This window comes from Monodon monoceros, unplaced genomic scaffold (genome assembly GCF_005190385.1).
Source record: "Monodon monoceros isolate NGI ecotype Baffin Bay Population unplaced genomic scaffold, NGI_Narwhal_1 Super_Scaffold_6, whole genome shotgun sequence".
Classification (NCBI taxonomy): domain Eukaryota; kingdom Metazoa; phylum Chordata; class Mammalia; order Artiodactyla; family Monodontidae; genus Monodon; species Monodon monoceros.
In genome coordinates, this window is record NW_021703783.1 from 79,258,497 (window position 1) to 79,273,497 (window position 15,001).

General features: G+C 36.8%; 1 protein-coding gene and 1 non-coding gene across 8 annotated transcripts in view; one reads left to right on the forward strand and one right to left on the reverse strand.

The window, feature by feature from the left end:
• ANKS1B (ankyrin repeat and sterile alpha motif domain containing 1B) overlaps positions 1 to 15,001 on the reverse strand; it is a 1,184,309-nt gene that overhangs the window by 984,328 nt on the left and 184,980 nt on the right. For 6 of the 7 annotated variants that reach the window (XM_029204271.1, XM_029204270.1, XM_029204269.1 and 3 more), the window contains exons 4-5: positions 12,422 to 12,718; positions 20 to 95 (exon numbers count right to left, since the gene is read on the reverse strand). The exons of the other annotated variant lie outside the window; for it this stretch is intronic. In XM_029204271.1, coding sequence (XP_029060104.1) covers positions 20 to 95; positions 12,422 to 12,718 — 373 coding nt within the window. The remainder of the gene's footprint in view (positions 1 to 19; positions 96 to 12,421; positions 12,719 to 15,001) is intronic. 7 annotated transcript variants of the gene reach the window in all.
• LOC114886311 lies at positions 4,398 to 4,501 on the forward strand. The gene has a single exon (XR_003791316.1). It is a non-coding gene; the product is annotated as a U6 spliceosomal RNA (small nuclear RNA).

Sequence of the window (15,001 nt, forward strand, 5' to 3'; positions counted from 1 at the left end):
GGAGAATCATGATAGTTACCTGTTTCTAACAGAATTCGTACAACATCTACCTTTCCAAACAAAGCTGCTTCATGAAGTGCACTCCCTTTTTCTGTCTGGAAAAAAAAAAAAAGAAGGAAAAAGAAGCACAGTTGCATTAGGAATGCTTAGGTTAAAAAATTCTGTCATTTTATGTATTCATACATATTCTCTGTAATCTTAGCACTCGGACAGAAAGGTAGTGTGAAATAAAGAAGAGATCCTAGAAACAAAACCCGAATGCTTGAATGTGTGAAACACCTCTGCTTCTGTGTAGCCATTTGACCTTGTTATGTTGGTAATCTTCCTCATCATAGCATTTATAGTACTACATTATAATGTTATATGTGATTGTCTATTCCCTTTAATAAACTGTAAGTTTAGTGGAAATGTAGACACCTATTTTTTTCATCATGGTATCACCAATGCCTAAGAAAAGTACCTCAAAAGTGTAGACATTTAAGAATTATTTTGAGGGTAAAAGGTAGAAGAAGGTAGGAACATAACATAGAAGACAAGAATATGTGAGTATTGCAGGGAGAGATTGGTTTCTGCCTTAAGGAAGATCAAGGAAGATTTCAAAGAGGAAGCTTTATTAGCTATACATTAAAAAATTTTTTTTTCCTCTCAAGAATTTTAAAATGTCTACCAGGTCCTTAGTATGTGCACATGTCTCTGTGTGTTAAACTGAACACTGTCATCATGGCAACTTTGTCCTCTTGTACTAAAAGTAATCTCCAGTATGGGATTTTCATCTCAATACAAAAACGAAATATCACTATAAAATAATATATAATGTAAAAATGTTTTTAATTAATAAAATATTATTGTATATTTAACCCAGTATAAAATGGTTTATAAATGCATTGTTAAGGAGGCTTGAGGACCACTGAAGATCTATCAACGTGATCTGAATTTATTGCCAAAAAGGCATAACTGAAATGCACTTGATTTATAATTTTCTGGGTATGATATGTATAGACACTAATAAACATGGAAATAAAATAATTTATAAATATATATATAGCACTATACGGAAGGAAAATTAAACTGTAGAAACTTATGCAGCTCCTTAAAACAATGTTTCAATGTGTGGCATAAAAAGTTAATGTTTTTCACTCCCTAAAAAATATCCCTTGAAATAATCTAATTCTTCTCACTCTCATTCTATGTCTTTCAACCAACTTTCTTACTACTAATTTGATTTCCTTCAAGTTTTCACAAAAGTTTGGACTTAATGTTAGAAAAACCCTTCCTGGAATAGCACACCTTAAAAATTTGAAAAACTAAACAGTATTTTAAATATAGAGATGAAAAGGAAAATGGAATTCCTCAGAGCCTGGGGAAGGGAATGAGGGACAGAAAGTATGAATCCAGGCATTGAGCACTGGAAGAAGAATTTGTTCAAGGAAATCTACCAATCCCTGATAGATTAGTACCTGGGCTTTAACCAAGGTGGGACTGGGAGGGGAGCAGGAGACAAAGTCTGAAGCTCAAGCAAGCTGAGAGGATAGATCAAAAATTAAAACCCCCAAAGAACAACAGCCTCAGTAAAAAAATAAATAAATAAAAATTAAAAACTTGTTACAAAAATCTGTTGCAGAGAGGGAAAGTAAGGTTTTAGCTCTAAACAGATTAGAATGACAGAAATAAATCCCACTGCTCTAAGAATTCCTACCCACAATTCTGTCCTCACAAGGGTTTGAGGCCAAAGTTAACAGAATCTCTGTGCCCCTCAGAGCCAAAAATGTAGAATAAAGTGATTTGGGTTCATAGTACCAGAGGTAGACATAAATGCTTAGCAGAAGCAGATATAAATCCTCTCTGAAAAAATACACTTTAAACTCAGGCCTCCAAGAGTTCCAAGAGTTAAAGCTTTGAAAAACACAAATTCAAATTTAGAAACCACTGAACATGAAAGGAAATAACCCACTATGAGTAAGAAATAGTAGAAACAAAAAAGAAGATAATGGACTTCCCTGGTGATGCAGTGGTTAAGAATCCACCTGTACAGTACAGTCCAACTATACTTTTGGACTGTAAAAATTAGTCAATCTTTCCAAACCCATGGTTGATGTAATTAGCTTCTTTGATAAGAGAATGTGAGAATTGTCAAAATGGAATGGATCATTCTCATAAATTTAAGGGAAACAGTGGAACTAGGAACTATTTCCTGCTATCCCAGTATTATCACAAATAGTATAAAATTTAAATAGGTCAAATTTATAGACTTTTCCTTTTCAAAATATAGGTTAATTCCATAATATTTTGTAATTTATCATCCCCTACCTTGAGTCAGCATCTATTATTCTCATTCAAATTACTTACTACCATTCTGTTCACCTCAGCACTCTCCCCCAAATCCACAATCCATAATTGGCCAAACCTTGAAAAACCGTGTTCTCATGAAATAATATTTAGTCTAAAACATTCTAAAAGCAAGTGGAATGTATACAAAGAAATAACACTAGGACTTCCCTGGTGGAGCAGTGGTTAAGAACCTGCCTGCCAATCAATGCAGGGGACATGGGTTCGATCCCTGGTCTGGGAAGATCCCACATGCCGCGGAGCAATTAAATCCGTGCGCCACAACTACTGACCCTGTTCTCTAGAGCCCGCGAGCCACAACTGCTGAGCCCACATGCCACAACTACTGAAGCCCACATGCCCTAGAGCCCACGCACCACAACTACTGAGCCTGCATGCTGCAACTACTGAAGCTCACGCACCTAGAGCCCATGCTCTGCAACAAGAGAAGCCACCACAATGAAAAGCCTGCACACCACAAGGAAGAGTAGCCCCCCTCACCGCAACTAGAGAAAGCCTGCACGCAGCAACAAAGACCCAACGCAGCCAAAATAAATAAATAAATAAAAAAGAAGGCAGTCTTAGGAGAGAGCTGACACTGGCTGTGGATGCAGGAGCAAATGGGCCCACAGCCCTTGGTGCCCCTAAAAAAAAAACAAAAACAGAAATAACACTAAAATATGTGAACCCAAATTTGGGGCCTGCTTTTCCAATGGATCAAATTTCTCCATTTCTTTAAAATTAATCATTTAAAATAAACATGGTTTCTGAATAGACAATTATGCAGTTGATAATATAGTAACACTTCAATATTTATACAGTAAACAGATATGAAGCACTCACAATGTCTTAGCACCTTTCAGGGAAAAAAAAAACCTCCAATCACAATTAGTGATGAAAACAGCTTAGTGAGAAGACATATATATCTTAATGCTGAATTGCTGATAAAAGCAAAAGAAATTCTCTCTCCAATTGGAAATGGCTATTAAAGTTAAGTCTCAGTAGCACCAAAACTGAGAAAAACAAACGGTAGGAAAAGGGGAGAGGATATAGAAAAGAATGTTCCTATTTTTAAGCCTTGGGTTTTAGCTTCCTTTTTGGTTTGGCTGTATGTATTTCCCTGATACATGAAAGCTCAATTATGCATTTAAAGAGATCTTTGTTATATTTTATCCAAAACCTCTAGATGTTTGAAAATGGCTTTTTGGGTTGTATTCTAAGAGTGCCAAAACAGCAGACAGGAAGGGGATGTGAAGATGTCAGTTTGCCTGCACTGGTTCCCCCTTCCAAATTTAACACTCTAACCATAGCCCTTCTGAAGCTTGCAAACGAGAATGACCAGATAAAGGAAGACCAATTTTTTATTAAAGGAGAAAATAAATAGAACAAAGATATAAAGTGGGATTGTGATGATGATCAGTAGAGAAAATAGCACAGGTAGCAGGGGAAATAAAAACTATTGAGAAACAAGACCCACTACCAAAAGAAGTAACAACCAGTTAGTAAAGATAAACTTGATAGAGAAAAAAGAAGAAAAGCCAATGAGAACGGCATTTAACACAGAAGTAACAACCCCTGATGCCCTGTCTGGTACCAATTAGCCCTGTAGGCATCTCTTGGGATGAAAGGTAAGAATTTAAAAGATAAGAACATCCTAGCCTTTGTAAATGAATAAATGTCTAAACAACTTGAGAAGCAACAGATCCTTTGTACCCTACATTAGCTAGACTATATCCAGAGTACTGTGTTCAAGCGTGGATACTAAAGTTTCACAGGAACATCAACAGATTGGAATATGTCCAGAGAAGAACATCCCAAAACAAGAATCTAGAAAAACGTAATGTGAAGAATAGCTGAAAGTTATAAGTAGGTTTAGACTGGGGGTGGAAATGGCATGAGAAACAGGATGTGTCTTCAAAAAACTCAGAAATACCATTTCTCCTATTCTAAAGAAGATCTCTTCCTCTCCTCCTATTTAACTAGGGACTTCTGGCCAATGTCTTTACCTTTCCTATCTTCCTTCACTTCTGTCTCAGAGGAAGCATCCATTCCCCTCATTAAAGCTAATCCTCGTGCTCGCTTCAGCAGCACATATACTAAAATTGGAACGATACAGAGATTAGCATGGCCCCTGTGCAAGGATGACACACAAATTCATGAAGTGTTCCATATTTTTATTGCATAGCATAGGGAACTCTACTTAATGTACTGTGGTAACCTAAATGGGAGGGAAGTCCAAAAGGGAGGGGATATCTGTATGTGTATGGCTGATTCATTTTGTTGTGCAGTGGAGGCTAACACAACATTGTAAAGCAACCATACTCCAATAAAATTTTTTTTTAAAAAGCTAATCCTCCACTTGTGCTTTTTTTTCTATCATTTTCTGCTTCTTGAATTTTTCTCATGAAGTATCTTCACCATTTTCTTGCATCTTCAATTTCAGTCTCTTCATTGGATCCTTCCACTCTCCATAAAAATACATACCTTTTCACTATCTACCAAAACAAACAACCATAGAAACTTCCTGTGAACCTGCTATGATTTCAAGCTTCTATCCCATATCTCACTTTTCCTTACTCCACACTTTATTAAATATCATCTTCCCTTTTGAAGGCAAAATTTTTGTCTATTCTGTTGGTGCTATATCCTCTGGCACATAGTAGGCAATGCCTGGCACAGAGCAGGCACTCCATAAATACATGGTGAATGGATGAATTATTATAATTGTACTGTCTTGGCATTCCTCTTGTAACTAACTGCTTCTTTACAGACTTCTTTTCCAGAAACTACCTGAATAGTCTTTATTCGGCTTCTTCTCTCTCACTATAGCCTCTTTCTTGTAAACCCATCTGTTTCCATGGCTTCATCTCTCACTTCTCTGAGCTAGCACCATTTAAGTGGCACATCCTAAGAGAGACTTCCCCAACCCTTCATTCTCAAACACAAGAACCTGCTTTTTTCCTTTATACCACTTACTGCAATTTGTAATTTTTGTTTGTTTATATGTTTATTTTCTGTTTTCGCACCCAGGCTCTCAACTCCATAAGAGTAGGGAACAAATTTTCTTGTTGATGTAGCATGTGTCTGGTATCCTCTCCTCAGAAGGCTGGAGGGGATATGGTGTCCTGAAAGGGAAACTAGGGGGAAGGAAACGGAGTTGCTAAGGTGGTAAGTGAGACAGATCAGGGAAGGCCTCCCTATTAAGGTGACATTTGAGCAGATACCTGAAGAAAGTAGAGGAGGAAGTCATGCAGGTTAGTAAGGCAAAGGCCTTATGGTAGTAGCACACACAGTGTGCTCCAGCAAGAGCAACGAGGCCACTGTGGCTGAAACTATATGAAAATGGCAAAGAGTAGCAGGAGGTAGCTTCAGGGAGAGTGGGACTAGGTCAGATAAGACACTGTCAGCCACTGTAAGGAGTGTGGCTTTTGTTCCAAGTGAGCTGGAATACCAGTGAAGGTTTCTGAGCAACCTGATTTAGTTTAATGGGATCACTTATAGCTGCTTTGTTGAAAATAGACTGAAGGAGTCTGTTATGGACTGAATGTTTGTGCCCCCCACCCCCGCAAATTCATATGTTGAAGCCCTAAACCCCAATGTGACCATATTTGGTGATAGGGACTTTACAGAAGTAATTAAGGTTAAATGAGGTTGTAAGGGCAGGAACCCAATTCTATGGGATTGGTGTCCTTATAAGAGGAGGGGGAAACATCAGAGAGCTCTCTCCTTCTCTCTCCATTTGTGCACAGAAGAAACGTCATTTGAGGACACAGGAGAAGGCAGCCATCTACAAGCTCTCACCAAGAACCAAATTGGCCAGAACCTTGATCTTGGACTTTCTAGCCTCCAGACTGTGATAAAACAAATGTGTGCTGTTTAAGCCACCCAGTCTATGGTATTTTGTTATAGTAGCCCAAGCAGACTAATACAGAAGCAAAGAAAGAAGCAGGGAAACCAGCTAGGAGGCAAGAGATAATCAAGACTTGGGCTCTGGTGGTAGTAGTGAAGGGAATGAAAAGTACTGAAATTCTGGATATAGTTTGAGCACAAAGCCAATAAAATCTGATGAAGAACTAAATTAAAATGTGAAGAAACCCTAAAGTTTTGGGGCCAAACAACTAGAAGGACAGCGCTACCATTTGCTGAAATGGGAAATATTGGAAGATGGACAAATTTGGGGAGAAGGGGTTATGGAGGCTAAATACTCAGTTTTTGGAATGCTGAGTTTGGATGCCCATTAGCATCCAATAGACATGTCCAGCAGACACCTAATTTAGAGTTTATGGTAAGGTCCAGGATGAATAAATAAAATTTTTATTGTTAGATAAAGATGTCATTTGAAGCTGAGAGACTGGATGAGGCCAACTAGGAAGTAAGTAAAGACAGAGAAGAAAAGAGGTTTAAGTACTAAGACCTGGGAGACTCAGATGCTTAGAGACCAGGAAGATGAGAACGGTTAACCACAGAATAGGGACGTCACAGATTACATTATTAGTCCCTCCTATTGCATGCCCTCTGCCATACAACACTGCAGCTCTTTGCACTTATGTGGGTGGAGTATATATCCCTACCCATTGATTTGGAGCTTGGTTTGTGACTTGCTTTAGCCAATGGATGATAGCTAACATGATGCAAGCAGAGGCCCAAAGTGTGCTTGCTTGGTTGGGCTTAGGCCATGTCCTGACTAGTCCCAGGAGGAAGATAATAAACACATGGAGCAGAGCTGCCCAGACTAACTTACAACATAAAACAAAGCTTCCCCAGCTGACCTGTAACTTAAGAATGAAAAAAAAAGCTACTGCTTATGAATGTCTGAGATTTCTGTGCTTATCCTACAGCAGTATTGTGGCAATAGCTAAGAGAGAGTAACAGAGTTACAGAGTTCCAATGTAAAGGTTCATTGGGAAGGAATGAAAATAAAGCCTGGCTCAGGGAAAAGGAGTATGAATCTACAAAAGAGGACAGAAAACAGAAAGACTTAATTCTTAAGCAACTAGTGATAACAGGTTCATGAGGCCTTGCAGATTTATCTAGCTGCAAAACTGAATGGCAGGCAATCAAAATCTTTGGCTCGACCTAAAATAATACTGAGAAGGAACAGCCAGTGAACTACATGAGAACCAAGAGAGAGTGGTATCTCAGATGTCAAAAGAAAAAAGTGCTTCAAAGAGGAGGGAGAGATCAACTTTGTCAATGCTGATGATAAATCAAGTAAGATGAGGACTAAGAACTGGCTATGGATCTAACAATACGGCAATCATTAGTTACCTTCACCAAAGGAAAAAAACAAAGAATTTTTATAGAGTAATAGAGTTGGAACGGTTTCAACAGAGATGAAGGAAAGAATTTGATATGAATAAAAACAAGTATTTTGCCATTTTTTTTTAGTCCTGTGGGTATTACTTCCTCTAGAATATGTTCTTTAATTTCACCTGTAGTCAGCAAGACAGATCTTTGCAGAGGGCTCTTTTAGAAACGTGACAAGAATGACCAGGTGTGGGATTACCACTACATTCACCAGAATGGTCAGTTACCCATTCTCTAGCTACTACTAACAAAAATTGCTTGTAAGTCATTTTATTATGTGCATTAAGGCTACAATAAATTTCATTTTATTTAAAAATAAATATGTTGCCATAAAGAGGATCAGAGAAAGAAGAAGACAGCTAGAGGAAAATTCAGGTTCAAAGGAGAGGGTTTTTTAAAGATGGGAAATATTGCAGTATCTTTGCGTCCTTCGGGAAATAATGCAGTTAAGAGGGGGAAAACATTGTATTGAAGAGGGAATATTTGCCAGAGCAATGTATCCCAAGCCAATAAGAGGGGATAGGAGCCAATGCACAAGTAGAGAAGTTAGCCTCAGATATAAGCCTAGAAAGTTAATTTAAAGCAAGGAAGGAAAGCAAATATACACATATTGGCAACTGTGGAGGTGAGAATATGTGATTGTTTCTGTTATCTCAGTGAAATAAAAGCAAAGTTGTAATCACAGAGGGATGACAATGAAGGAAGTGTTGAAGTTTTTGGAAGAGAGGAGAAATTTTAAAATAATCATCTCAGGAAGCAGAAGAGTAAGTGCAATCTTCTCGTTTTGGGCTTCCCTGGTGGCTCAGTGGTTAAGAATCTGCCTACCAATGCAGGGGACAAGGGTTCGAGTCCTGGGCCGGGAAGATCCCACATGCCGCGGAGCAACTAAGCCCATGCGCCACAACTACTGAGCCTGCACTCTAAAGCCCACATGCCACAATTACTGAAGCCCGCATGCCACAACTACTGAAGCCCACGTGCCACAACTACTGAAGCCCGCGCACCTAGAGCCCGTGCTCCGCAACAAGAGAAGCCGCCGCCATGAGAAGTCTGTGCACCACAATGAAGACTCAGTGCAGCCAAAAATAAATAAATAAATAAAAATGTAAAAAAAAAGAGTAAATGAATTATTAAAATGTAATCTATCCATTTAGGCACATATTTCTCCTGCCACTGTAAGCACTTGGAGAGCAAAAACTATACCTTACTCAGCTTTGCACCTTAACAGCTCCTAGCATGCTAACTTGTACTCTTTACTATTAATTTTCTGTAATTTTACTTTCCTTTCCTTTTACATTCATATAAAACCCAATTTCTTAATATTATGCCAGTGCTTTAACTCTGAGTTTTAATAAGAAACACACACAGTTAAAGCACTAGCATAATATGACACTATCACCACCTAGTTACCCCAAATCAGGTTTGAAATCCATAGAAATAATTGCTAATTTCAAAAGCATCATGCTAATTAAACCTTACTTTCTTAATATCTTAATATGATTGATTCTCTTTATTAAGAAATTTTTAATGCTAAAGGATTTATAAGTAAATATATACTATGAAATCAACCAAATAGGAATTAAATTATTTTGCTCACTAGCTCAAATAGGTGTTATAATTCAAATTTGCTCAGAAAGAAATGAAGCAGAAAACAAAACTTCTACAAAAAGTACAAACACAAATGCTGCATTTAAAAATATTTGTAATTAAAAGAAAAGATCCTCCAAAGCCATCTCTAAATTTTGAAGAATTATTCATAATAACTTGAATGTAATTGAAGTCTAAAAATGTAGTACTGTGATTTACCAAATAGGATTACTTTTAATACTGTTAACTTCCAACTAGTTAACAAATTAATGAATATTAAAGCCACTGAAACAGTTTAAGGTTACTAATTGGTATGGTTCACTCTCAGCCAGTGAGAATATCAACAAATCTCTACTTCAAATTTAATATTAAAAAATGTTATAGTGAATCTGATGGTAAACCTAGGTGACAGTTAATTTGAATAACATAAAAAAATTAAATAATCACAAAAAAGGGTAATGAGATGCCAAAAAATGTTTTATATGAACAAAGCAATAATAATAAAAACAAAAAATCAACTAACACTAACTATATCTAATGGAAGAGTCAAGTCATTGAGATGTATTGTAGAAATATGTTGTCAGCTCTGCTTCCTGGAACCTTCAAGATGAAATCATAGAGTGAGCATCAGTGAAAGAGGTATAGCAACCAAAATGTTGCCCATCCTGCTCAGGTACCTGCCCTGATGCTTCTGATTAAGTGTTCACATATTCTGAACATACTGTGTACCCTTTCATCTGATTTGTGAGTAACAAAACCAAATGCTATCAGTGGCCAAGTAGAAAAATCTAAAGGAATGAATCATAGAGAGAGGCTGAGATCTTAGAAGGTATATACCCCATCGGGAAGTATTTAAAATTCAACATTTTAAAACACTGTTTTAGCCAAATAATGCACATCTGCAAGCTAAATTACACCTAAAATTCAAAGTCCTTTTAGACTTTCAAGGTCTTCTTCAAACATCACTCTTCAATGTCTTCCCAAGTTCTCCCTCTTTAAATCTATATTTTTCTCACCTATATCTTCATAGCACTTCGGCTTAGCATTTATTTTAATATGTCATGAAACAGAAGTTATTCTTGCAAGTTTTTGTGTTCTCCACCAAATTTTGGGCACAGATCTTTTTTATCTTTAATTCTCCAAAAGCACAAAATACAGTGTTTTGCATAAAAAATATAAATTTATAAAATTGAATCTGAACTCTTACTTTTCTAGTCATGGGACATAAAGTGAATTATTGATCTCAAACAGCCATAGTTAAAGTCCTTGGTTATAATGCAATCTGTGCAATAAAGTTTAGAAATATTCCAAAAGTGTTAATAAAAGCAATAAATCTAGATTAGCGAAATTCAACATTTAGACAATAAACATCTAGCTTATCATTAAACATACTTTAAAAAAATAACTCTGTTAGTCACCTATAATAAATAGTAAACATGTATCTATCTCATTTCAATACCCCTTTGCAAGCAAAGTTGTTTTTTTCTTAAATATGAGGGCTAAAAAAAATTCTTGTGCATATTTTCAAGGCTGCCAAAGTAGAATAAGCAATTTAGAAAAGATATTACAAATATCTAAATAACACAGGCAAAGGTCTAAGGAAAATTCTGATGCAGGGAGTCAGTCTTAAACCTAAGATTAGAAGGCCTAGGATTTTTAAAACTTAAAAAAAAACACACAAAAAACCCGAGAAACACAGTATTCAACCTCAACAATTCCTAGGAAAATAACTTCACAGTTGAGCACTAATTCCACCTTGAATGTGCAGATTTGTTTACAAAACTGTCTGCATTTATTGCCTCTGGGTATTCACACCCCTTTCATAATTCACACCCTCTTCTACTTGAAAGGTAGCGTCTGTTTTCCTACCCCTTGAATTTGGGATGCCTTTGTGCCGTATTGCCCAATCAAACATGGCAAAAGACACAATATGTTTGTTCCAAAGCTAGACCTCAAGAGGCCTTGTATAATCCTGTTTCTGTTTCTCTCTCTCTCTCTCTCTCCCTCTCTCTCTACCATGTGAACAAGCCCAAGGTGGACTGCTTGATTATGAAAGACACATAGCAGTCTCACCCATTACCCCAGGTAACAGCCAGTCACTCCCTGAATCACAGACACTTAATTGATTTACAACTGACCCAAGACACATGAGAGAGAGCCCAGTCAGGAGAGAAGAACTGCCCATATAAGCTAAGACTCAACCATAACCTCAGAATTATAAACTAAATAAATGGCTATTGTGTTAAGCTGTTAAATTTTGGTACAGTTTATTATGCAGCAATAGCTTATCAATATATAGGGGAGAAAAGTCACAATCTGACGGGAACCAAAAGGATCTCTGGAAGGTAAGTATGTTGCCAGTGACTTGGGGGCTAAAAAAAAACAGTCATAAAAGGAGAAAATGGTAAAAAAAAAAAAAAAGCTAACCTTTTAATTAGGTTAACGAGACAGATAACAAAAGCAAGTTGCTTTTCCTTGTGGAGAAACAAAACCTATCCAAATGTTATCTGTCCTTCAAAGCTCAACTCAAATCACACCTCCCAATAAATTTTTTTCTTATTGCCCTTAAGCATAGTGATCCTTCCTTTATTAGCCATGTATAGAGGTACATTATTGTGGAAAAAGGCCTGGACTTTAATCAGTAAGTCTAAATTCACATTCTGGGTTTACGAGCTATGTATCCTTAGGCAAGTTTCCTAGTCTTTGAATCTGATTCTTCATCTCTGTACTGGAATTTAATGGCTCTCAATCCCACAGGATAGCTGTGAGATTTGTATTCTAAATGTGTCAACATATTAAACACAAAGTACAACTCAAAAATGTTAAAGTGAATTTTGTTCCTTTCATTCATTCATTCATTCAACTTCGACTGGACTAAATTACTGGTGTATGTCAGGCTGTGTGCTAGATACTGGGAGAAAGGAAACAATTACTAAGGAGACCACACACAACTGCCATCTAGTAATCATTTTTCATGTGTATAGCCCTCAAGGTAGAATGAGGTTAGAGATTATGCCTTATATTTCTTCATATTTCCCAGCTGTGTGGTGGGGTATTTTGAATTGAGTAGTTACAAAGATACATGTAGACCGTTTGACCAGTTAAAAAATGGTAAGATTTCTTCCTGTAAGTTTTAACATCTGTATCTCAAAGCAAAACAAGAGCACCATTGCTTTTGGAGCATAGCTAAAAGAAGACTCACTTGACAGCTCACATCCATTCCTGCTTCCAGCAGCACCTGAACAACTGCTTTGTGACCATTGCGTGCAGCAAGGTGTAGTGGTGTGTGCTTTCGAGTGTTGCAGCTCATTAAGTTAGGGTGTGCACTGATGATCATTTTGACCACTCTAAGCCGTCCATAGAGGGCTGCCAGGTCCAGAGGAGTTTCCAGCTTGCTGTTCCTGATGGTAGGATCAGTGAGCTCTTCCAGGAGAACAGCAACTACTTCTGAGTGTCCATACTGAGCTGCACAGTGTAGGGCAGTTTCATTTTCATTGTTCTGTTAAGACAAAGACATAAAGTGCAAGTTTTCAGAAATTCAGTCCTTTATCAAAACCTATATACAGTCATTTAAAACCTGAGATGCTTTGAAAATGTAAGTTTAAGATTTATCTGTTTTAATAAGTATGCCTAATAGAATTTTATATTTGATACTAGTACCTATCATTTATTACACCAAAAATATCACATTTTATTTTTATTACTTCAAATGAAAAAATCAAACTTTTCCCTACACTATATATTCCAACTTCCAAGAGTGATAAATGATTTAGCCATGTTAGTCAGTAGCCCTGCTGGGCCCAGATGGTCAGTGTTATCTGCACTGTGCATCGTGCCTCCATGACATTTGTTAATGAGAGAGATTAATAAGAATTATAATACACTTTTAACAGACTGGCTTTCCAAAAGGTAGTTGAGATAGTACATTCTTTGATAATGAAAGATTTACAGAAAGGCTTCCCAAGTTGTTTCATTTTATCTTTCGTTTAAGTATAAATCAGTGCTTCTTTTGCAAAGAGAATAAAGACATACTGGCCCTAAGATTAAACCATATCTTTTTGAAATATAATCATGGATTGAGAAGCAGACCATACCCATACCATACAAGTATCACAGTATTACACGTGTAGCTTATAAGTGTTTCAGTTGAAAATCAATGAGATTTCCCCAGGAATTTAGCAGAATAAAAAATGTTAAAATGGAGAAAACTGAACCCAGTTGCAAGGGAGATGTACCCTTTCAGATTCTTTGGGCAGATGGTGTAGGTATATGCAGTATGACTATGTCAGGAGGCAGAAGGGTCAATCAGGAGAAATGTGAACAAGAAATTTTAGTAACAAAAATGCAATGTCCTAAATGAGGGTTCTAGGGAGCAAGGGAGAATTTCATCATCAGAGTCATTATCATAGCTATCACTATGTGCCAGGTACAGTTGCATTTCATGTTTACTCATCTAATCCTCACTAGGAGATAAATATTATTATCATTATCCCCATTTTACAGATGAGGTAACTGAGGTAGTAAGTAGCTGAATAACTGCCCTTCAATTATACAGCCATTTAGTATTGAGGCCAGAATTTGAACCTAAATAGCCTAGACCCAAAGTTGGTACTTTTAATACCATCTTCCACAATAGAAACTATTACTACTACCATTTGCTGAGTGTCTAAAAACTTTACATACATTGTCTCCTTTAACTCTTACAAATGATCCTACAAGATTGGTATTAACATCTCCACTTCATGGATGAGGAAACTAAAATACAAAAAAAGTTAAATTACATGCCCAAGCAGATTCAGTATCTTTTGGAACCTGTATCCATCAGAATCAAAATCCCATTTATGCTCTTTCCACTGTACCACACTGCCTGCCATGTGTTTCTTTATTGCCAAAGAAGAAAAACATGGAGCTAGTGATCTGAAAGCAGAATTTCTATAGATTTTTCCCAAAAGAACACCAACTGAGTTGAAATAGGAAGTAGCTGCTTAGTTGTTCTAAGGGTACAAACCCAAACAAATCTTATCGTTCCAGAAAGTAACTCAGCCTTGCTCTGGATGATAAAACAATGCAGATAAGTAAGTTGAGAGTAAAGAGAAGATTTGAAAACTTAAAAAGAGGAGTGATGGGGGAAAAAAAGCACAGAAAAATCTTCTTACTACTTTACTTTTCCAAAACAAGTATCAGAAGAGGGCATTTGAAGGCCAAACGCAAAGGAAAAGCTACTCCTTGAAGACAGTCAACAAAAAGTTAAGATCTGACAGATGGGGAATCTAGCTGGAGGTATTGTTTTTTCCAGCATTTTGGGGGAGCCATTCCTGTTCTTAGTTTAAATGTGTTATCATAGTCTATTTCCTCACAGACTGACAACATAGAGGCTTGCACTCCCTGATTTTATTATCTGGCCAAGTTTTATAAACCTGATTTAAAAATCAATCTTATTACCTTAAACCATGAAAATATGATATAGAAATATGCCTCCTGACCAAACCAAATTTCCCGTTGGTTGAAAAGAGATTCAATCTCATTTTTTAAGATATACTACCTCTTTGAGGAAAAGAAAAGTAAATTATGAAACAATACCTCAAAGACCTCTTTACCTTTGCAAAGGCCTTAGCCTAGGAAATTATAAGTGCAAAATTGAAATTTTTCTATTAACTCCAGTTATCACTGTTCAGATCTCAAGAAAAAGTTATTTCAATCATTCAAGTCTTACTCAGGAGAAAATGTTCATAGAGTTTATCTGTAATATCGAACACACACTTGGCTTGTCACGTCAGTGAAG